This window comes from Mytilus trossulus, chromosome 2 (genome assembly GCF_036588685.1).
Source record: "Mytilus trossulus isolate FHL-02 chromosome 2, PNRI_Mtr1.1.1.hap1, whole genome shotgun sequence".
NCBI lineage: Eukaryota > Metazoa > Mollusca > Bivalvia > Mytilida > Mytilidae > Mytilus > Mytilus trossulus.
In genome coordinates this window covers 45909579-45934257 of record NC_086374.1, presented here as the reverse complement: position 1 = coordinate 45934257, position 24679 = coordinate 45909579, and the positions used below count along the sequence as shown (strand labels likewise).

The 24679-nt window shown below is 33.8% G+C and overlaps 1 protein-coding gene across 2 annotated transcripts; it reads left to right on the top strand.

Annotated features, from left to right (window-relative positions):
• On the top strand, nucleotides 1-24609 carry LOC134707365 (transient receptor potential cation channel subfamily V member 5-like). Of its 2 annotated transcripts, none has more exons than XM_063567070.1 (2): nucleotides 1-302; nucleotides 21723-24609. In XM_063567070.1, exon 2 carries the CDS (start codon nucleotides 21764-21766, stop codon nucleotides 24518-24520), a length of 2757 nt encoding a protein of 918 aa, XP_063423140.1. In that variant the 5' UTR covers nucleotides 1-302; nucleotides 21723-21763; the 3' UTR covers nucleotides 24521-24609. The 2 variants fall into 2 exon arrangements, with proteins under 2 accessions (XP_063423140.1, XP_063423141.1); XM_063567071.1 differs by lacking the exon at nucleotides 1-302 and adding an exon at nucleotides 1862-2048.
• The last annotated feature ends 70 nt before the right edge of the window (nucleotides 24610-24679 follow it).

Below are 24679 nucleotides of genomic sequence, written 5' to 3'. Positions count from 1 at the left end.
TTTGTCTATATCCGTCAGCTAATAAAGTGGACATTGCTTACAAAGGAATTAGTCAGATACTTTCTGTTGTATATAACGCATATTACTTATAAGAAGGAAAATTTGAAAGGATTTTTCATATTTAAATATACTTATGATCGATCAGCTGTTTTTGTTTACATGAAGACATTTAAATCTATTTTTGTACACAAAGAAGATACGTCAAAATGCGAAAATTATATTTAGGGACACGACAAATTCCAGGGGACAGAAGACAGTGGTGCATTCATAATGGATACAATTAAAGATTGATTAAAACAAAGGTAAGAAGCTACAAATTCGGAAAAGTTAGAACGTATTTCGTAAGACACATTTTCAAGGGACGTGGCAAAGCAAAACCAAAAATTTCAAGAGATAATTTTCAGATGCAAACCTTTTAAATAAAGTGTGAACAATGTAAAGACAATCTACATGTAATATATTTTGGTTCTTTTTTGTTTTGAGTCTGATCAATAAGGTAACGTCTTTGTTTTGTTCGGATATTTTTAAAGTTCTAAAAAATTTGGCAACTGCGTTATATTCTGATGTTTTTTTTATTTCATTAATTTGTGAACTAAGTTTCAGTTGGTGTTATATTAAGTTATATCATGCTTACATATGCATTTAAAGAAGTGACGTAGCTTCGCTTTAGGCTTCGAGTCTCACCAAATGGTTGACCAATGAAACACAAAGAGAAAGAGAAATGAAATGCAAACTCTATTCCATACTTAAGAATGAAGAAGTTGCCATATCTGGCTTTTCTACATGTTATGCACGCATTCCATATTATTAGCTTAAAAGCTTATTAGTCCAACTTGTTTTCATGAAAATAACAAATACAACTATCATGTTTTGATAACGGATAGTGTACATATTACATAAGAACAAACTCTGTAATCAGAACAGTTAAACTGACACGATGTGTTTTTTCTTTTGCCAACCTATTTTGTATTAGCAGACACTTTGTGTTAATATGGGAACGAACTGTGCTCCTCTTATTAACGTCATATTCCTGTGTTCACACGGGCAAGACACTATAGTTTATCTAGTTGCATTTTATCAATAAACCGTGAAAACGATCCTTAAAGTATAAAGTTGCAAGATATAGTTGATCTTATACTTTAATACAACCCATTGTCAAGAATCAGTCCGGTCGATATTGCATATTTGTGAATTCAGATACCCTACATGGTTACAATCGTTATATAGATGTTAGGGACGACATCAAAAGATCAATGTAAGATAAAAAAAAAACCACAACGTAATTCAAATAGTTTTCTTCTCAGTTGTTTTCTTAGGTGTCCTGATCACCATAGTCCTTAATGTTTCTTCTTTTTATTGATATAAATTATTTTAAAATAATGTTTAAACTTCTTGCAACAAATTTTTATTTTTATTACAGTAATATCAAATTACTTACATTTGCCTTAATTCTTATGAAAATATCATAATTAGGAAAAGTGGTCAGCTTTGAGAAAAAATAAATAAAATACTTTTACTGATAATGTTCCTTAGCTGCTGTAACCAAGAAAAGATGAAAAGATATAGTTGAACGTGGTGTAAATAATTTTTAAATTGGTAATGGTCTTCTTGCAAAAAATTTGATTTAATAGATGGCGATTTTAAGTTTTTTTCTATGAATTTCTATTTGACAATTAACAGGATACATTGTTTGTGTTTAAAACAGATAGTAGCCTGTTATACAATCTTGTTAATACAGGTATGTTGAGACATGATAACTTGGTTTTGGGCTGAAAGAATTACAAAAGACTAAATAATATGAAATTCGCGTTTTTATAATTGAAGTTAATTATATTCTAATTTGTGTGTGTGTCTGTTATCGGCGAACTCAATCAGGACCTCAGGCTTTATTCAAATACCGGGAATTGAACATGTTGAAATTTTAACCACCATTGACCCTTAGTGTTTACTAGGATAATAGAAACATGGTCACTTCAATTTGTTCCGTACGATAGTAAAGCCTATGCCGAGAGTAGGAGACGTTTGTTTTGGCGTTTAGGGATGCACCGGTACGTATTCTATATAACCAGACACATTTCATCCATTGTAACATCCATAATAACAAAAAATACATGCATATTCAGAACAAGAGCACGTTATTTTGATATTCCCATAGATTTTGCAACGTGTGCCGATGATAATGAGAGCAAGCATTTCGATTGCTCCTTGAAATTGAAATGAGGGACTTCCAAACATGGCAGCGTAATCATACATACCGTACTGACAAACGGTTAAGCATATGCTGCAATACGAAAGATTTAGGAAAATAGCGTATGGTTAAATGCTTGCTCTCATTATCATCGGCACACGTTGCAAAATCTATGGGAATATCAAAATAACGTGCTCTTGTTCTGAATATGTATGTACTTTTTGTTACTAGTATTATGGATGTTAGGCAAATTAACAATCTAGAAACCAATCCTGCATAAAATTCGACTATTTGCGTTTAGGGGACGACCATATGATATTTGGAGGGGAGGGAGTGGGCAAGCGGATTTATCAATTATTGTCACTTGTTGTTAAGCACGCACATGCTTATTTTTCTGCGTCTATGCAGCACCAACGCACATTTTCCGTTGTATACATTTGTATCCGCAACTATCCTGCATTTAATGTTGCAAAATATTCATTTTCATGCTGTCTTGTGCTTACTTTTTCATTTTTAATTCTTACTAGGCCAAGTTTTTCAAAATCATCTTGCTGCCTTCAGAAAATCAAATGTTCGTCCCCTAAAAAAATATTCTGATTTTTTTTTTATAAAGCTGGTAATCACGCTGAGTGTCTGACTCTTAAAATCATTATGCATAGTGTGCTTTATACCAGGAATCAATAAGGTTCAATCTACATGCACCACAGTGTAAACTTTGTACACATATTACATGTATATGCATTGCAAAGAAAGACATTTAACAAAAATCAGATAAGTTTGGAGAGCACACTTCTTTTGTTCTAAAATAGAAATTATTAAAATACATGTCAATCAAAATGAAAACTGCACAAATATCACCGAAAGATTAATATGCGATATGTATATACATGATATGTTTCTTTCTGTATATATATATATGAAGACTAAAAGCTATCCGCGTAATCGGTGACCTTGAATTATAAATCGATTTTTGCCACGTTTAAATATATAATCAGAATGCAACGCAAGCATTTATAAGTTTGGTATTTCATGAGATCAGTATATCGTCATACTTCAAAAATATTCTACAAAATCCCTTTTTATAATAAATCCAATAAGGCTTAAATATAGATTAAATTTAATTACATGTAATTATATTTTAATAATAGAGCATGCTACCGTAACAATTAACTAATACCGTAGATCAATAGGCCACGATATGAGGGGCTGGATTGTGGGTCTTGATTTCTGTGTATCTTTTTTAGGCTATGTATCTCCTTTCTTTATTGGTGTTGTCCATTATTCTCTCTTTTTTTTAAATTTTAGCACAGTATTGAATTGTTTTACATTGTCTTATCGGGGACTTTTATAGCTGACTATATGCGGTATGGGCTTTGCTCATTGTTGAAGGCCGTACTGGGACCTATAATTGTTAATGTTTGTGTCATTTTGGTCTTTTGTGGATAGCTGTCTCATTGGCAATCATACCACATCTTCTTTCTTATATTATTCGTTATTCTAGATCTTTATTCTTGGTTCTATCCATTTCTCCTTGTTCTTTATGCTCATTATCAGGACGTATATTTTAAGTTTTTGTCATTTTTAATTCTCTATTCTGTTTACTCAATATTTAACCTTCACAATTAAGTAACGATATATCAAATATATTCCTCTTTATTGATTTTCCTGACTATCGAGGTTTTATAAAGTTAAGACTGTTGATATATATTCTGGGAGTTTTTTTTCTTCTCAATTTTTCGTCTTTTTTTTAGTAAAACAAAAAAAAAACACATACATTTCTAGTAATATGGTAAATTTGTCTGACACATGTACTAAACCAATGACATTAAACACAATTTAGTTTTGGATTTTCGTAGATTATCAACTTATTGAAACAGTCTCTATAAAATAAATAATCAGTAATGACAGAAAAGGGAGAGAAGCGATCTGGCACGAACATATTGGCAGGTAATCTTGGATATCAAAGGTTTGCAGTTCTGTAATGCTAGATTTACTGCGTGGTCTTTGAATTGCTTGGCTTAACTATGCTGCATAAAACATTCATACATATAACCATGATCGTAGTCTTTTGTTTTATTTTGTTTGATGTTTTTGTTTGTTTGTCGTATCCAAGTTCAACGGGACTAGTGGAAGTTAGCGTTTGAAGTCATTTCGAAGATTCGAATAAGCTTTCATAGCATTTATAATTGAAACGGGGAGTGTGTAAAGGAGGTTACAACCTAACCATAGAGCTGAAAACAGGTTAAGACCACCAATTGGTCTTCCACGTAGCGAACAAATCTCGCAGTCGGAATCGGGCTACAGCTTGCCCCTAAACACAAAATTATACTAGTGTTCGGATCTCAGATGACTTAAGTGACTTATAAGTATAACACTCTGAGTAAGGATGCACCTTTGGGAGCAAAGTGTCAGACCGAAAAAAAGTAGGTCACTAAAGCCTTACATTTTACGCCTACTTGAATTTGATGGCTATGCATCTGAATCAAATATAAGAAATCACTGTATTAGGTTATTACGTTCGGTTCTATAGTGTAAACGCGTTCGGTTCTATAGTGTAAACGTGCTTATCATAAAGTATATCACTCTGACCAATATTTTACGCTTCACGGACTTATTTTTCGTTTCTCATATTTGTATTAAAATTATTTAGATAGTGAAAGACAGAGAATCAATTAACTTGCTGTAAGAATGTAGCTTGACTTTAAAGAGTTTAGCAACTTTCGCGGCGAAATTAGTTTATTCGTACCTATACTTCGTGTTTTATTTATGTAAATCAGGTCCAAGGTCCAACATCGTTACTTATAGTACTTATGATCAACTTTTGTGTCAATTTCCGTTTAGTTTCCCTTTAATTACTTGTTTAAAAAAAAATAAAAGGTGAGAACAAGGCAAAATTTATGATCGCTTATAACTATTTTTATATGATTCATTAAACTTTTGTTTAGTTTCAAGTAGATGTAGAGAATGCTATTAAAATTGCTTTGAGAGAACAAAGAGAATATATAAAACCTTATTTCCAAATGCGTGGTTCAATTGCGGATCCAGCAATATTTTAAAGGGAGGTTCCAACCCAGGAAAAATAGGGGGATCCAACCATATTTCCCCATTCAAAAGCATTGCTCGTCAAAAAGTGTTGTTTCAACGCTTTTAGCCATGGATATTGTGTTGCCTCTAATGATATCCTTTTATAATTTCTTTTTCTCTAGAATTTCCATTATGATTTTTGTTGGTGAATATTCTTAGGTGTTTTTCTCATGACTTACCCTTGACCTGTAATCACATAATATATTGATACGCAATTCTAATCAAAGTAAATACAACATGTAACAGGTCTAATAATCGATATTTTATTTCTTAAATTAACCTCATAAGGTTATCAATAATGTAAAATCCTTGTTTTTGTGGAAAGCTGCCAACGAGAATTGAAGAAACATATTTCAGTAGTAATATGTTCTGCTTTCTAATGATATAAAGTTGTTTTTGCACATTTCTAATGAAACACGATTTCCATAAATGTCAGTAGTAATAATATGTTTTGATTTCTAATGATATAAGTTTGTTTTGCATATTTCCAATGAGACACGATTTCCATAAATTCGGTTTGAAACTTTTGAAAACAATTTTTAAGGTTCAATGCTAAGGGTAGTAATACTCATAAGTCGAAAAGGAATAGAACGTCCAATGGTCAAGAAAAAAATGAAGAAGAGACGAATAACTTAGTACGTCAAATCAATTAACCGAGAACTGAAGCCTAAGTAAAACAAACCGAACGCATCACGGATGAAGTAAGGTGCTATAAAGGATTGGCATTTCATATTTGCTAGTTTCTTATATTGCTATTTGATGAGTTATATGAAAATAAGAAGGTAATAGGAGATTGCCAATGAGACAAATCTATACCAGAGACCAAATGACGTAGAAGGTTAACAACTATAAGTCAACGTACGGCTTTCAACAATTAGCAAAAGCCAAAAGAGAAACAAGATTTATGATTTATAATCGTTGGTAAGTCTTCATATCAAAATGGATTTGTAGATACCGCTTTTCTAACCATTAAACAATACAAAATGCACAAACCGTCGGTACATACATATCCTATAGCAAAGTCAACATGATGATTGGATGTAAAACAATACATTTAAGAAAGTTTTCAAGAAAAAGGATCGACAAGACCACGCTCAATATAAAAACAATTTAGCAATCGAAAAATAAAATGCAACATTAAGAAGTACAGAATTATCATGAAGTGAACTAAAAGTCTGATAACAAATGGCTAATGAATTATAAACAATTCTTTCTCATATTGGCACTCCTCGTGTACAAGGATAGTTGTTTTATATTAATGCATGGTTTGTAAGGACGTTAAATACAGATGTCCTTTGGTCAGATGATGTTGTATTGTTGTCGTCTTATCCTTGAAATATTTTCCATTCACTCAATGTAGTTGACATTTTTATGATATAACAGAAAGACACACAATACGAGACATACAGTGGCTATGTGCTTACCTATAGCTGTTAGAAACAGCGAGCCCGAAAGGAGTAGGATCAGTAAGACCCCTTTTTGGCCCCAAAATATAGCAGTTTTACAAAATTGTGAAAATGTAATCTTTAAGCTATATACTAGAAAGTAGAATGCTTCTGCTACATAATTATGGACTGTTTTTGACAACACAATACACATATATCGGGGTTATAGCATCATTAAGTCATGCTAAATTATTGAAATGTTCAAAATTTTAGCGTTTTAGTTAAATTTTAGACGGTTTCCGTCTTAATTGAAAGTGGCCGCATTCGTGTTCATTTATAAAATTGAAATGTAAGTTGTATTTGATGATAATACATAACATATATCAAGGGTTAGGATGAACACGGATGCGGCCACTTTCATTTTTGACAAAAAATATCTGAAAAGTGACGTTTTTTTGGCACACTTGATAGATTTTCCATATTTAAAATTGAATCAGAGCGTTTTTAATGACTCAATCAAATCAGTTAAAATTTTTCACATAAAATAATTGAATCAATTGCAATAGACACCTAAGTGTTTAAAACGAGTCCAAAATCTTTCGGTAGATCAATCTGAAATTTGAGACCAAAATCGACCCTTACCGGACCTACTCTTCTACCTAATTTTAGGATTTAACAATCAACATTACGTGTTTTTATTGATTAGGTCGGTTTCTCAAATACTATAAGTAATTGACCATCTGTCTTTTATTTGTGGTGACTACGATATTATTCAAGGGTAAGATGTACATTATCTGGTCTTGATGTCACTTTTTCGATGATACTATATAATTGGCCAATCTTAATTTTCTTTAAACTGTCAGTATCTCGAGAAAAGATAAAGTGCCACGCATATTTGATATACAAAATTATCGTCCGGTGTACCATTCTACAAGGATTAAACTAGATCTATTATGACCTCAGTTTTGCGGTTCATTGCTCGACGTTGCGTTTTCGTGAAAATGTATTCAAACACATAAATTCTTGGCAATTGTATGTGCGATTGCGCTACAAATGGCATTTCGCTGGTCTGCGCTTGTGAGGTTATATTTGTGACCATTAAGCTCTAGTTTGTATTATTGACGCTGGTCTGCTCTTGTGAGGTTATATTTGTGACTATTAAGCTCTGGTTTGTATTATTAACGCTGGCCTGCTCTTGTGAGGTTATATTTGTGACTACTAAGCTCTGGTTTGTATTATTGATGAGGTTTGTAGCATCGACGAGTAATGGAGAAATAAAACCACTTATTATCTTTGATGATTTCACTTATGTGTTGGTGACCTTCTGCTGTTGTCTGTTATATGTCTCTTCGACACATTCCCCATTTTCATTCTCAATTTGATTCAAGAGCAAAAATATCAAATGGCGACTTTGACGGCCAAACTAAAATTAAATATTGTCTGGTTTATGGAAAAGGTGTTGTTCTGCATTTGATCAGAATATGTTACTTGTCTAATGCGTTAACCTCCACTCAATATAGAGGTGCGAATTAAAAGACACAGTAATTTTGAATCTGTTAAATAAATGTGTTAAATTGCGTTTTGTCAGACGTGTGTTTGCTGAAACATCTGCCTCGAGAATTTTTTTTACGGTTTATTTTTGACAACAAGCAGATGGACGTACATGTATGCGACAGGTAATAACTTTAATAGTCAGAATATCAAATCAACTTTTAAGCAAAATTTACCAAATCTTTGTAAAACCTCTATGTGTTCAATTTATTGAGTTTATTCAACCTTCTGTATTTCTAGTTGTCGAATTCATATTCAAAGAATATATCCTTAGTTCAAAGATGCATTGACTTTTCTTTTTTTTGTTTTTTTTTTTTATCGCAAACAAAACCCATGTGAAACAAAATTAAACATGAAAAGTACATGACATAGTGATATATTATCATATTACCTATAGCTACAATTGAAGTGAGCATCATGTGATTTCACAAAATATAACCAAATGATGTGTGGGGTTCATGAAACTTAAGACTACAGTCTGACTTGGTATTTTGACACGTGACCATTAGGCGACATTTTTGGCTTGGCAAAGACACATAAACATGAGGCGAGGTCTCTGAATTGTTTAAGAAATTTGAACATGTTATTACGATTACGGGGTTTCTGAATTGGTAAACTGCTTAAGACCCGTGAACATCTGTCGAGGTTTCTGACTTGGTAAAGACATGTTAACATATGACGAAGTTTCTGACTTGGTGAACATCTGACAAATTTTCTTATTTTGTAAAGAAACGTGAACATGGGGCGATGTTTTTGTCTAGGCAAAGACACATGAACATAGGTTGAGGTCTCCGACTTGATAAAGATACTTGAACCTTGACGAGGTTTCTGACTTAATAAAGACACGTGACCATGGGGCAATTTTCTGATTTGGTAACGATACTTGAACGAGAGGCAATGTTTCTGACTTGGCAAAGACACGTTAACATGGGGCAAGGTTGCTGCCTTGATTTTAAAAGCACATGAACTTGTGGTAAATTTCCAAATTGGTAATGACACATAAAGATAAGACGATGTTGCTGATTAAGGTAAGAAACTTGTACAATGGGTGAGGTTTCTGACTTGGTAAAGATAGGTGAATATGGGACGAGGTATCTGATTTGGTAAATACATGTGAACATATGACGAGGTTTCTGACTTGGTAAAGACACGTGAACATCTTGAAAGTTTTCTGATTTGGTAAAGACACGTGAACATTAGACGAGGTTTCTGACTTGGTAAAGACATGTGAACATATGACGAGGTTTCTGACTTGGTAAAGACACGTGAACATATGACGAGGTTTCTGACTTGGTAAAGACACGTGAACATATGACGAGGTTTCTGACTTGGTAAAGAAACGTGAACATCTTGAAAGTTTTCTGATTTGGTAAAGACACGTGAACATTAGACGAGGTTTCTGACTTGGTAAAGACACGTGAACATATGACGAGGTTTCTGACTTGGTAAAGACACGTGAACATATGACGAAGTTTCTGACTTGGTAAAGACATGTGAACATATGACGAGGTTTCTGACTTGGTAAAGACACGTGAACATATGACGAGGTTTCTAACTTGGTAAAGACATAGAACATTAGACGAGGTTTCTGACTTGGTAAAGACACGTGAACATATGACGAGGTTTCTGACTTGGTAAAGACACGTGAATATATGACGAGGTTTCTGACTTGGTAAAGACACGTGAACATATGACGAGGTTCCTGACTTGGTAAAGACATGTGAACATATGACGAGGTTTCTGACTTGGTAAAGACACGTGAACATAATTATGACGAGGTTTCTGACTTGGTAAAGACACGTGAACATTAGACGAGGTTTCTGACTTGGTAAAGACACGCGAATATATGACGAGGTTTCTTTGGTAGAGACACGTGAACATATGACGAGGTTTCTGACTTGGTAAAGACACGTGAACATATGACGAGGTTTCTGACTTGGTAAAGACACGTGAACATATGACGAAGTTTCTGACTTGGTAAAGACATGTGAACATATGACGAGGTTTCTGACTTGGTAAAGAAACGTGAACATCTTGAAAGTTTTCTGATTTGGTAAAGACACGTGAACATTAGACGAGGTTTCTGACTTGGTAAAGACACGTGAACATTAGACGAGGTTTCTGGCTTGGTAAAGACACGTGAACATATGACGAGGTTTCTGACTTGGTAAAGACACGTGAACATATGACGAGGTTTCTAACTTGGTAAAGACATAGAACATTAGACGAGGTTTCTGACTTGGTAAAGACACGTGAACATATGACGAGGTTTCTGACTTGGTAAAGACACGTGAATATATGACGAGGTTTCTGACTTGGTAAAGACACGTGAACATATGACGAGGTTCCTGACTTGGTAAAGACATGTGAACATATGACGAGGTTTCTGACTTGGTAAAGACACGTGAACATAATTATGACGAGGTTTCTGACTTGGTAAAGACACGTGAACATTAGACGAGGTTTCTGACTTGGTAAAGACACGCGAATATATGACGAGGTTTCTTTGGTAGAGACACGTGAACATATGACGAGGTTTCTGACTTGGTAAAGACACGTGAACATATGACGAGGTTTCTGACTTGGTAAAGACACGTGAACATATGACGAAGTTTCTGACTTGGTAAAGACATGTGAACATATGACGAGGTTTCTGACTTGGTAAAGAAACGTGAACATCTTGAAAGTTTTCTGATTTGGTAAAGACACGTGAACATTAGACGAGGTTTCTGACTTGGTAAAGACACGTGAACATTAGACGAGGTTTCTGGCTTGGTAAAGACACGTGAACATATGACGAGGTTTCTGACTTGGTAAAGACACGTGAACATATGACGAAGTTTCTGACTTGGTAAAGACACGTGAATATATGACGAGGTTTCTGACTTGGTAAAGACACGTGAATATATGACGAGGTTCCTGACTTGGTAAAGACATGTGAACATATGACGAGGTTTCTGACTTGGTAAAGACACGTGAACATAATTATGACGAGGTTTCTGACTTGGTAAAGACACGTGAACATTAGACGAGGTTTCTGACTTGGTAAAGACACGTGAATATATGACGAGGTTTCTGACTTGGTAAAGACACGTGAACATATGACGAGGTTTCTGACTTGGTAAAGACACGTGAACATATGACGAAGTTTCTGACTTGGTAAAGACATGTGAACATATGACGAGGTTTCTGACTTGGTAAAGAAACGTGAACATCTTGAAAGTTTTCTGATTTGGTAAAGACACGTGAACATTAGACGAGGTTTCTGACTTGGTAAAGACACGTGAACATTAGACGAGGTTTCTGACTTGGTAAAGACACGTGAATATATGACGAGGTTTCTGACTTGGTAAAGACACGTGAACATATGACGAGGTTTCTGACTTGGTAAAGACACGTGAACATATGACGAAGTTTCTGACTTGGTAAAGACATGTGAACATATGACGAGGTTTCTGACTTGGTAAAGAAACGTGAACATCTTGAAAGTTTTCTGATTTGGTAAAGACACGTGAACATTAGACGAGGTTTCTGACTTGGTAAAGACACGGGAACATTAGACGAGGTTTCTGACTTGGTAAAGACACGTGAATATATGACGAGGTTTCTGACTTGGTAAAGACATGTGAACATATGACGAGGTTTCTTTTGTAGAGACACGTGAACATATGACGAGGTTTCTGACTTGGTAAAGACACGTGAATATATGACGAGGTTTCTGACTTGGTAAAGACACGTGAACATCTTGAAAGTTTTCTGATTTGGTAAAGACACGTGAACATTAGACGAGGTTTCTGACTTGGTAAAGACACGTGAACATATGACGAGGTTTCTGACTTGGTAAAGACACGGGAACATTAGACGAGGTTTCTGACTTGGTAAAGACACGTGAATATATGACGAGGTTTCTGACTTGGTAAAGACATGTGAATATATGACGAGGTTTCTTTTGTAGAGACACGTGAACATATGACGAGGTTTCTGACTTGGTAAAGACATGTGAACATATGACGAGGTTTCTGACTTGGTAAAGACACGTGAACATATGACGAGGTTTCTGACTTGGTAAAGACACGGGAACATTAGACGAGGTTTCTGACATGGTAAAGACACGTGAATATATGACGAGGTTTCTGACTTGGTAAAGACATGTGAATATATGACGAGGTTTCTTTTGTAGAGACACGTGAACATATGACGAGGTTTCTGACTTGGTAAAGACACGTGAACATCTTGAAAGTTTTCTGATTTTGTAAAGACACGTAAACATGGGTCGAGGATTAACAAGTTATTATCACTCTTTTTCTTCAAAATTGAAATAAAAAGGTAAATGAAAGCACAATAAAAATCAGTTAACGAAAAGAGCTGAACCATATATGGTAGACACCAATGATACAAGTACAAAAAAACAATAATATACACTAAAGGTCAAGGAAATTAAATGTTCGCAGCTGCTCATGAAAATACCAAGGATCTAACATAGGGACGTTGTCTATCATTTCGAAATGTCATTAACATAATATAACTCAGCATTAGAATTGTGTGATGACTAAAATATATCATATTTTGATTTAGAGTGTCCAGCTGATAAGTTATGAAAAATATGACAGTGGATACAGAACTGGACAATTTTCGTGTAATCGTGGCTAACAACACATTGAGTGTCGTTCTGGTTGGTATTTTTATAGCAGTGTTTGTCCTCAGCATTATAATATTTTGGATAAAAGGAAGACATTCGCCGGACATTACTTTTGATTCAGCTCACTTCTATTCAGATTCAGACGGTGACCCTGTAACGGAAGTAAGTATATTATAAAAAGAAATCTTCTAAATCGAAGCCATTCTTGAAAATTTGTAAAGATAATTATGAATAATTAATTCTAAAGGAGTAGGTCCGGTAAGGACCGATTTTTGCCTCATATTTCAGGTTCATCTGACGAAAGATGTTGACCACTTTTTAATTACTTAAATGCCTATTTTTTTTTATTCAATTCATCTATGTGAAAGATTTTAACTAATTTAGTCATTAAAAACGCTTCGATTCAAGCTCAAATATGAAAAATATACCAAATATGCTGAAAAATATACCAAATATGCTGAAAAATGTAACTTTTAAGATGTTTTTTTGTCAAAAATGAAAGTGGCTGCATCCGTGTTCATCCTCAACCTTTATATATGTTATGTATTATCATCAAATACAACTTACATTTAAATATTTTGGATGAACACGAAAGCGGCCACTTTCGTTTTACACGGAAACCGTCTAAAATTTAACCAAAATGCTAGAATTTTGAAGGTTTCGGTAATTTAGCATAACGTTATGGTGCTAGTACTCGATATATGTACATCGTATTGTCAAAAACGGCCCATATTTATGTAGCAGAAGCATTCTACTGTCCAATAAATAACTAAAAGTATACATTTTAACAATTTTGTAAAACTGCCATATTTTGGGGCCAAAAAGGGGTCTTACTGGACCTACTCCTTTCATATATAATAATTGATTACATTTCATTAAGTTGATATTATATGAGGTTTCGATTGGTAAGCCCCTTACACGTATTTATTCATCTTAAGATGTAAAATTTGGAAATGCGCACCAATTATGTTACTTAATTAATTTATATTTCGATGTTGAAAATAAACGATTACAAATTAAAGTTTCTTATCATACAAAACATCCATTACTAAATCAGTCTTCTGTGTTCGTCGATATGGCACCAGAAAAATGTGTCGAAATCGTAATACGTATTGACCAAAGACCATCAACAAGACAAACAATATTCGATACAATGAATATGACGAGAATTTTTTATCATAATAATTTTAAAAAACCACATCGGAAACAGGAAAACTGCGATTAATCCCATTAACGAACACTCAAAACTGAATAGAACAAATAGTGAAGGTCCTAAAGTAAAAATGTAGTAAAACAACACAAAAACAATCCTGTACTAGCTATAGTGTAAGGTAATGAACAGGAATCTTCAGCACGTGTATCAGTTAGTTCGGTATACCTCACTCATTACTGCTACCGTAGCGCTAGTCTTGTACATCTCCAGTACCGGAGTTTACATCTGCGGTGATAATCTATACATCTTTACACCTCAAGCGTTTGACCTTAAAAAACACAAATATTCATATGTATGAGACCAATATATGTTCAAACAAGTCGCATCATTTCACTTATTTGTACTTTTTCTATTTTCTTGTAGAAAACTCAGACTTTGGATGAAGAATCAACCTATCAACGGGATTGTGTAGGAACAAGCAATACACTCATTAAAGAATCTGACTTTTGAAATGTAGAATTATTTTTGTTGTGACGACTATTCAAAAACTATAAGGCAAATGAATTGATTGTTTTTGGTTGATTTGTCTTTGAAGATATAGTTTAAACTACATCTGAGATTATGCATCATTATAATACCCCAGGATGACACGTTAGATGTTTTTGGCAAAACATTTAGAATTTCAGGGGGTAAAATACTAAAGCAGTCACAGAACAGAACTTGATGTATCTGAGTGAAATCCCAAAGCTATCACGGAACAGACCATGCTGTATCCATGTGAAATCCAGCAGCAATCACACTCAGAACAGACCTTGTTGTAGCTGTGTAAAATCCCAAAGCAATCACAGAATTAACCATGTTGTATCTATGTGAAACCCCGCAGCAATCACAGAACAGACCTTGCTGTAAACGTAGCTGTGTAAAATCCCAAAGCAATCACAAAATGAACCATGTTGTATCCATGTGAAACCCCGCAGCAATCACAGAAAATACCTTGTTGTAGCTGTGTAAAATCCCAAAGCAATCACAGAATGAACCATGTAGTATCTCGGTAAAATCCCAAAGCAATCACAGAACAGACCCTGCTATATCTCTGTAAAATCTCGGAGCAATCACAGAACAGACCTTATTGTAGCTGTGTAAAATCCCGAAGCAGTCATAGAACATACCTTTCTGTATCTCTGTAAAATCCCGAAGCAGTTACAAAACAGAGCTTGTTGTAGCTGTGTAAAATCTCAAAGCAAACACAGAGTATACCATGCTGAATTTTAGAGAAATTTCATAGTACGCACAGAATTTCCATCGTTATATGTGTATGATGCTTGTTTAATCTTGTGAGCTACACATAAGGTGTAGTATATATCATAGATTGCCATATGTCGAAATATTAAGATATATCTAAAAAAAAAATATACCATAATCATAGTTATCAGTGCAGGATCCAGAAACTTGTATAACGGTACCCTCTAACTGACATAAGAGGGGCCACTCAAGCCACGCTTCAGTTATTCCCTATATAATATACCAAATTTTCCCCCACGAAAATTGGGTGGGCCAGTCCCTGGATCCACCTATGGTAATGTATTCCAGTTGCAGATTTCATGTACAAAATGTTCACAAGTAACGTTCGATTAAAAAAAGTTAAGAGGTCGAATCAAGTACGAAGATGACGAGTATTAAGAACCTCGATATCTTACACAGATACAACATGGTCTGTAATATGATTGTTTAAGAATTTTACACATCAGCATGACCTGTTCTGTATTTCCTTCGCGATTTTACACAAATACAGAATTATGGTCTGTTCCACATGTGTTTGCTTCATGATACAGCATGGTCAGTTGTGTGATTGCTTCGTGATTTAATATGTAGAAACATCATGGTCTGTTCTGTGTTTGCTTTGGGACTTTACAAAGTTACTTTAGTATAGCATGGTCTGTTCTGTGTTTGCTTTGGGACTTTACAAAGTTACTTTAGTATAGCATGGTCTGTTCTGTGTTTGCTTTGGGACTTTACACAGTTACTTTAGTATAGCATGGCCTGTTCTGTGTTTGCTTTGGGATTTTACACAGTTACTTTAGTATAGCATGGCCTGTTCTGTGTTTGCTTTGGGACTTTACAAAGTTACTTTAGTATAGCATGGTCTGTTCTGTGTTTGCTTTGGGACTTTACACAGTTACTTTAGTATAGCATGGCCTGTTCTGTGTTTGCTTTGGGACTTTACAAAGTTACTTTAGTATAGCATGGTCTGTTCTGTGTTTGCGTTGGGACTTTACACAGTTACTTTAGTATAGCATGGCCTGTTCTATGTGTCATTCGGGATTTTACACAGTTACTTTAGTATAGCATGGCCTGTTCTATGTGTCATTCGGGACTTTACACAGAATCAGTATATACTGTTTAGTGTTGGTTTTCTTATTTCTCACATCTAGATGTAAAAATAAAATTGAGAATAGAAAATAGGAAATATGCGTAAGAGACGAAAACCCAACCAAAGATAAAAAAACTGCCGAAAACCACCAATGGGTATTCAACACAGCAAGAAAATCAAGCAAGTCTTGTTTTGTAAATATTATGGGATTTATCGACAATATTGCATGGAAACATTTAGTTCTATGCTTGAAATGTATTTTCATAAAAGTGTATCATGATCTCTTTGTGCTATTTATGGTATTTCTCACTATTAAATCATTTTCATCATCACACATTAAAGGTGTTGGTTATTGACCGTATAGTTGTATTGACTGTGACTGTTGGAAATATTAATGTCATCTGAATGTTTACTCTTTTGCAAATGTACATAACTACTACGGATCTTGATCTATACAACTTCTTTGCCTTTTGTTCTTTTGACGAATACCATCATTTTCTTTCGAATGTCATGCACGATGTCATCTTTGGTATCACGGAAAGAATTTTTTTCTGCTTGTCAATCATGTATTGCATCGAGTATTATTTACGCATCACGTAACTCTTGTATTTGACAGCATTCGATGGTTAAGTGATAATTGCAAACAGCTGCCTTTGTTCGGTTGATCATCGATTTTGAATATAATATTGTACTCGTTGATAATCAAAAATCGAAAAACATTAACTCTTTAAACACATCATATTTTGATTATCACTAAAGTCTGAAATAACCGATGCAATATAAGTAACTTGAGCAATCGCTTCTACACAGCATCAGTTTGTTGGGTGATAGAAATATAACTTTAAGGATTGCAATCACATTGTGCAATTAATAGTTTGTTCGTGTTCTGATCATGACAGACGGAAAAAAAACTTGTCACATTTCCCATATATGTAGCTGCTTCAAAGTGATTTCATATATTTGAAATAGTTTGCTATCTTATTCATTTGCTACATTTTTCCATAGGTTTATGTTAAAAACATTGCAGTGCGCGCTTTAATAGCTTTATAGTAAGTCATGTAACACTATTCAGAAGGGGATTTTCTGAGTTAGCAAGCTGTCAAATTCTTATTTACTGGTTTGACTTAAATTCTCATATTTGCCTTATAACCTAGTAAAACGGGTATCCAACTTGCAAAAAGTCTACAATGAACAATAAACAATATGCATGGATTATATAATATATATCAGGACTGTGTGTGTACGTTAGTCTAGACGCCATCTAACTAACAATTGAGATGACATCCGAAGACTTCTGACGGTCATATAACCCGATATTAACATATATTTAAATAGATAGCGACCTAGTGTAAGCGGACTATTCTAGGTCTGTTTGATTTCATGCTATAGGTTAAAAAAATAGTCGTTTTTATTTCCCTTTTTTAAATTGTTTCCCATTCTGTCAGGCTGTGATCTTTTAAAGTTAACTATACCGTATACGTTATGTTTATTTAATAACAAAACAAGCATTGTCAAAATAGCAAATTTCAGTAAAACAATTTTTCCATTCTTTAACCAGTACCGATGCGGGCAAAAGGTTCTGAAAATGTTTACATATTGTTTTGAAAAACGATGGCTATCAAAAACATTCTGTATATTATTAATAAATTCTTTTGTTGTACGTTTGAAAAAAATTGCTGACATATATTTTTTAATTCTTTGATTGTCCTTATTCATAAACCTGACAAGAATAACAATTGAGTTGTCTGTAATCTCAAAGATCGTATGTAATTTATTGAATTGACAATCTTTAAAAACATTTCTTCTGCAATATATTGTCTGTTTAAACAAGGCCGACTTTAGTTTGGAAATATATGATAATTAAAGATCTCGCATAATAGTTGCAGCTCATTTTGATTTTTTTTTTAAATGCGGATTAAATCAAATATTACATTTGCCAAGGTTATTAAGCCAAAATATCTTTTTTGTCGTAAAAATCAATCTTTACAAATGTATACTATGGTTAATTCGTGACATTGGTCGGGTCACTGTGCATTACAAAGATAGTACAAACAGTATTTATTTAGATTATATATACATGACCAGCACTTCTTTCAAATCTTCAATGGAAGTTTGTTATATAATTTGTAAAAGTTTCGAATAGAGAAAATGTTTTTTAAAAGGATTTTTGTGTGTATTTGGTTAAATAATTACGTATTCTCTGACGGTATGCTGTAATTACGATATTAAAATCGTCTTTCCTTTTTAAAAACATAAGTAAGGCCGTTATATAATGCCATTCAAACGTTAATACCTACATTAGTAAAGAATCGCATGCATGTTTCATGCTAGAAACAAAATTATTTTCTGAAAATTTCATTTTTTTTTATATCTTTACAACGGAACAATTTGTTATCACGGTAAAGTCATGTAGCAATAATGAAATAAATTAAATAAAAGTACATCAATTATAAGTTCAGTATACTGAACATACTATTTTGTAAAGCATACTATTTAAAACAATAACTAAATGAACATTATACTATTCAAATGCATTCAATGGAAAAGTGATTTTCAATAACAGTTAAAATTATGGTCTTCGATATGAACAGTATTTTGTTAGTATAAATACCGTTAGAAACTACAAAAATGGACGATGAATACGAAAAGGGATACAACAGTGTCGAAAGTAATAGAGAAAAAGGATATGTTAAAATTGATGAAAGTCGAAAAATTATCAAAAGGAGTAAATCTCAACCGGCAGGTAATATAGGCTATGTGCTAACTGCTTCACCAAACCATTCTAAGTATGAAACAATCTTAGGTTACAAGTTATTAATTAATTATTATAGACTTATTATAAGCTTTACAATTTAAAATCTAGATATGAATTCATATAACAGTGTGTATATTATAGTTTAAAGAATTAATTACGACCAAACATAATGATATGCTAACAAACACATATAAAAAACTACGCATATGCAATTGTATTGACGGACTCTAAAAGTGGTTGCTATTTATTTGAAAGGATTCATATCTTTATTAAGAATAATAAGAATATTTCCACGTAACAAAATCCAGACCGGAGTATTGAACGCACGGTAAGGTAAGTTTTACAGATCCTAACGAAGCTGACTATGCAGCAAGGGCTTTTTCATTGTTGAAGGTCGTGTGGCGGCCTGTAGTCGTTAATGTTTGTGTCATTTGGTCTCTTGGTCATATTTTTTTTTATTATGTTTGACGATTTTCTTATCCTTCTTTTTATGAGTATTGTGTGTATACTAATACGTTGACATACTATATATATATATATGTTGTGTTTTTCAAAACTGATTTTAAATGCAGATTTGGCTAAACACTACTTTAACTGAAACATAACGATCCGCCGGATGCAGTACTTTGATTAGTAATTTAGTTTTTGCCACTAATTTAAATTTGTCAGCTAACTCGTCTGTGATTGCTTTGCCATTATACTTTTTTTTAAAGAATCTGTTTTCGATGACAAATTCTTGGCAATATCTGTAAGATTTATTCCAAGGTTGTATAGATTCGAGGTGATTAGCAGTTTTAACTAACATACGGTATGGAGACTTGCCACGATTGGGGAGTCGTGATTCACTTCAATGTCTATTTACTTAATAGAATATGAAAAATATGGTGACAATATTAAGTTTTGCGCAAACTTATAATAAAACAAACCCCAATATCTACTGAAAAATAACGATACTGAATGGTGTGAACTTCAAGAAAACCAAATATTTGAGTACTGTTCATGATTAATATACCGTGGTACATATAGGAAATTCTGTAAAGAAACTTGAAATACCTAGCTATTATTCATATACCCATCCCAACTTTGCCAAATACTTGTATAACGTGCCACGTTATGTTTAGACCTCTTGCATTTGTATACAACATTTTTACTGTATATTTGACCTATGTACAAAGATGCCATCGGGATTAAATAATCACATTGACATTATATAGTTCATTGCAAAAAGTGAAGCTATGTCATCAGGTATAGGCACTTTAGAGTATGGTTGACTTAAAAAAGTGGAATTAAGTGATCGGGAATATTCCTTTTCACTGTATTGATTTGAATGCATAAACACATTTAAAACGTTGAGTATTGTTTGCCTGAAGATAACATTTACTTCCACTTCTGACTATTTTTTGTTCACCATTCCCACACCATAACCGACTACTGCTTCTGTAGGACAATAAACTTGTTATAGATAACAGGATCAAAATGGTATATGCAAGACGCCAATTTTGTCAACAAAAGACTCATTTGTGATCCTCAAATAAAAAAGTAAAAAAGACCAAAATAAAGTACAAGGTTAAAGAGCATAGAGGGTACAATATTACAACAGGTATTTCCAAATACAACCAATCTAACCTTTTCCGTTGGTAGAAAATTCTTAGCATTTCGAAAAATTATGACCATGTTGATGACAATTCATTTCAAAACAGAAGTGCTGACTACTGTAACGGTAAAACCTTTGTGGAGGAAATCTTCACAGACAATTATTGTAGCATCATCACAGTGGTTGTATACAAAACTCATCAGAAATACCAGGATTACTTTTTTTTACGTAAGACGCACGTTCCGCTCGCATACGATTCTGGATGTAATTCAAAATTGTTATTGCTAACGTGTACATCAGATTAAAGTTGTAAATTGATTGCATTTTTACATTGTACACAGCAAAAATTAATTAAACCATAACCTTTTGCATATGTCATCTTATATGAAATAGGATAAGATTCCTGTACCGAAAATACATTTCAGATTTAGGGACACAAAAACAAGTTTATGTTAATCATTAATTGACCCTAATATCGGAGCTAGTTCAAAGTTCATTTAAAACAAATATTTTTAAAAGGACTTTCAAATACTTAAAGGAAAATTCTTGTATTTTAAATATCCTTTCGTTCTAATTTTTATTCCAATATTTGATCATGCTTGTGAAATTCATACTATACTATTGAAGAAACGAAAAATTCGTCCCAAATTAGTCATTGTCTCTGACTGATTAATGAAAATCCCCTTTTTCTCACAGGTTATATAGTACTGATAGTATCAATATAAAAACAAAATATTCATTTATCAGTAACAACGTTAAGTACAATATTCGAGTTGAACAGAATAGGAGCTACAAGTAATTACTTCTATCATTATACTTCTTATTTTTATTTTTATCTTCATCTTTTACCAATGTTTACTCGACTAATATACATTTTCTTTACTTATTAAACAGTTATTGTGCATAACTTAGTTTTACTAAAAATCATGTAATTTAAAACTTGATTATAAATGCCAGAAATATTTGTACGGAGGACGCTAAATAGATTTCTTATATTTACAGGTGAAAAACACAAGAAAAAAACACTCAGCACACGAAGAAAGATGGATAAAAATACACGACGACATTTCATCACACTACTGGATACGAATCCTGATAGATTTTTACAAGAACTTTCGTCCGGAATAAAAGCAAATTCAAACGAAAAAGTCCGCGAACTGCTCACTATAATGGAAAACAAATGTAGTCCTTTACACTGCATGAAACAATACCGCGAAGGTGAAGATAAAAGTGAGACTTTACTTCATATGGCCGTAAAATACGAAGATGATTTTGATATTATAAAGAGAATAATTGATTTATGTCCAGACTTGCTGTCTCTGGCAAGGGAAACGTCCGAGAACTACCAAGGACAAACACCACTTCATATCGCAATAACTAGAGGCGATGATAATGTAACAGAATTATTGCTTTCGTCGTCGAATTTAGAATCGGAGAGAAAGCAGTATTCAAGCCGGACGAAATTAACTATGATTAATACACCAGCAGTTGGCCGAATATTTGCTAATACGGTAATGATGGGTGAACTACCATTAAGTGTTGCGGCATTAACTTTTAACGAAACCATCGTGGATCTCTTGTTAGATCATGGTGCTAATATGCATTCTGAAAACAGTTGTGGGGACACTGTTTTACATTCTCTGGTAAAATACGCTGCTGTTTATCCAAACAAAACTGACAATGTTATTCACATGTTTACATACCTCATAGAAAGGATGAGAGAGAGTAATTCAAGTCATGGTCGATACCAAGGCATTGATACCGACATATTCTTAAAAGAAGATTCATATGTCTGGTTTTTGAAAAACGACGAATTTCTAACGCCATTGCAACTATCCGCTAAACTAGGAGTTGTTGAAATTTTTCAATTTATAATTAATCTTGAAAACGTCTACTCATTTGTAAGCACACACGACGGACTGTTTGACGTAAAATTGTATGATATCACCGAAATTGATACGGTTGCTAATCACCACGTGGCATCAACTACTACCGCAAACGAAGGCTACGGAAGTAAAAAGGTTTCCAGAAATATTGACGGTGTTTCTCGTACAAGTATCAAGTCAAAAACGAATTGCAACCCTTTTAAATGCAGTCAGTTTGATAATCCAGAAACTGAGTCAATTTTAGAAATGATGTTTGATTTCGACTACCAGAGTCATTCTGCCTTCAGAATAATTGAAACGATACCAGTAAAGAATATAATTCTTGAAAAATGGCAGAAGTTAAGGTACATTTATTTCATATGGGGCTTTCTGCATGTGTTAATGACCGTGTTTTTAACTATGGAAATAGTCATCAGGTCCGAGTTATATGCCCTCAAAACTGCTTCAAACACAAGTACACTCGAAATTACTGTCCCGGACGCATCTAGGACTTTTGCTGAATTTGTATCCTGGATGAGTGTCGTTCTTGGTGGTGGTGTCTATTGCTTAATGGTTCTTTTGTTGCTGATTGCAAAGAAAAGGAGACCGAATACACTTCGATATATTTTTCACAACTTAGGATACGTATTTTTTTTAATTGCGTTTTCTGTAAGTTTATTTGTTGACTTTTTCATGACAAGAACCAAAAGCACACACGACAATATTGCTTTGATACTAGCCGTAATTGCTGGTTGGTGGTTTTCCGTATTTTTCTTACGTGCTATCCGGCTATTTAGTTTTTTCACAGAAATGATTCGAAGAGTCATTATAGGAGATCTTTTGCGATTTTCAGTCATTATTTCATTCATGTTGTTTGCATTTACAGCAGGCATGTATGCCGTTTTTGTCGGTGCTGTTAGTTTAGATCAGCAAACTCCTGCATATGAGGAAGCTGTAACTGAACACTTTAGTAGTTTTGGAGGTGCCATGTTAACTATGTTTAAACTAATGTTAGGTTTGGATGATTTTGGAGTTTTAAATCAAGCCAGAATTCCAGGTTTAGCAATAGCGCTTTACATAGTGTTTGCGTTGCTTACTTACGTGCTGTTAATAAATTCACTTATAGCCATGATGTCACAGACATGCGCAGTGGTTCTTGAAGATAGATACCCACAATGGCGACTGCAACAACTTTCTGTCGTGTTATTCCTAGAAGATCTCTTTTGTTTATCTTGCATTCGACATATATTTGGATCTCCGGGAACAGAGAAAGAAATCCGCGGATTTGACCCAGTTTCAAAGCAAAATAAAATTTACAGTCGATACTTTTTAAAAATACATTCGTTACAAACAAACTATGCCTCAGAGGAAGATCGAGAAGCTATGAAAAAGACAGAGAAAGAAAAAGAGCCAATCCGAATGGACGGATCGTTACGGTCTGATCAAGGAACATTAAATTATCTTTTGAAAACAGGATATGCACCGTCCATTCGTAGACGGACCACCCGTAGAATGAACCGACCGGAAATGGAAACGCCATCTATAAGCATTGATGATGTAAGTAGTACACAACGAAAGAAATCACCCAGAAGAAATAAGCATCTCAGTAGAGTGAGGGAAGAAGAGGAAATAATAACAAAACAGTCGGCTGCAAAGTTAGGTTCTGAACCAGATTTGATCAAGTCAGAAAAATCGCCTCAGAGCAGAAGGCGACGATACCATTCGGAAAACATGCATGAAAAGGAAAATAGAAAATCGCCGTCTGTTGCCTCAGTGGCGAGTGATTATACTCGGTCAGATGGATTACTTACTCCCGTCGAAAATAAATTGCATGTTCATGGTCATTTTAACAGTTGCCCTGAGAGAAAAGAACTTTTTATTCCGAATGGATATCCTCACGTTGATATAGAGCCATATCCTCATGCAAGTGAATGAATCATACGTTCGATATGAATGAAACATTTTAGACATTGTTAAAGATTAACAAATATTTTGAAATTTATGCCAATTGGCAAATATATGAAAGCCCGGCTATTCATCTTTACTTTCATATTTTCTTTTACTTTCAAATTATATAAAATAATAATATGTTTC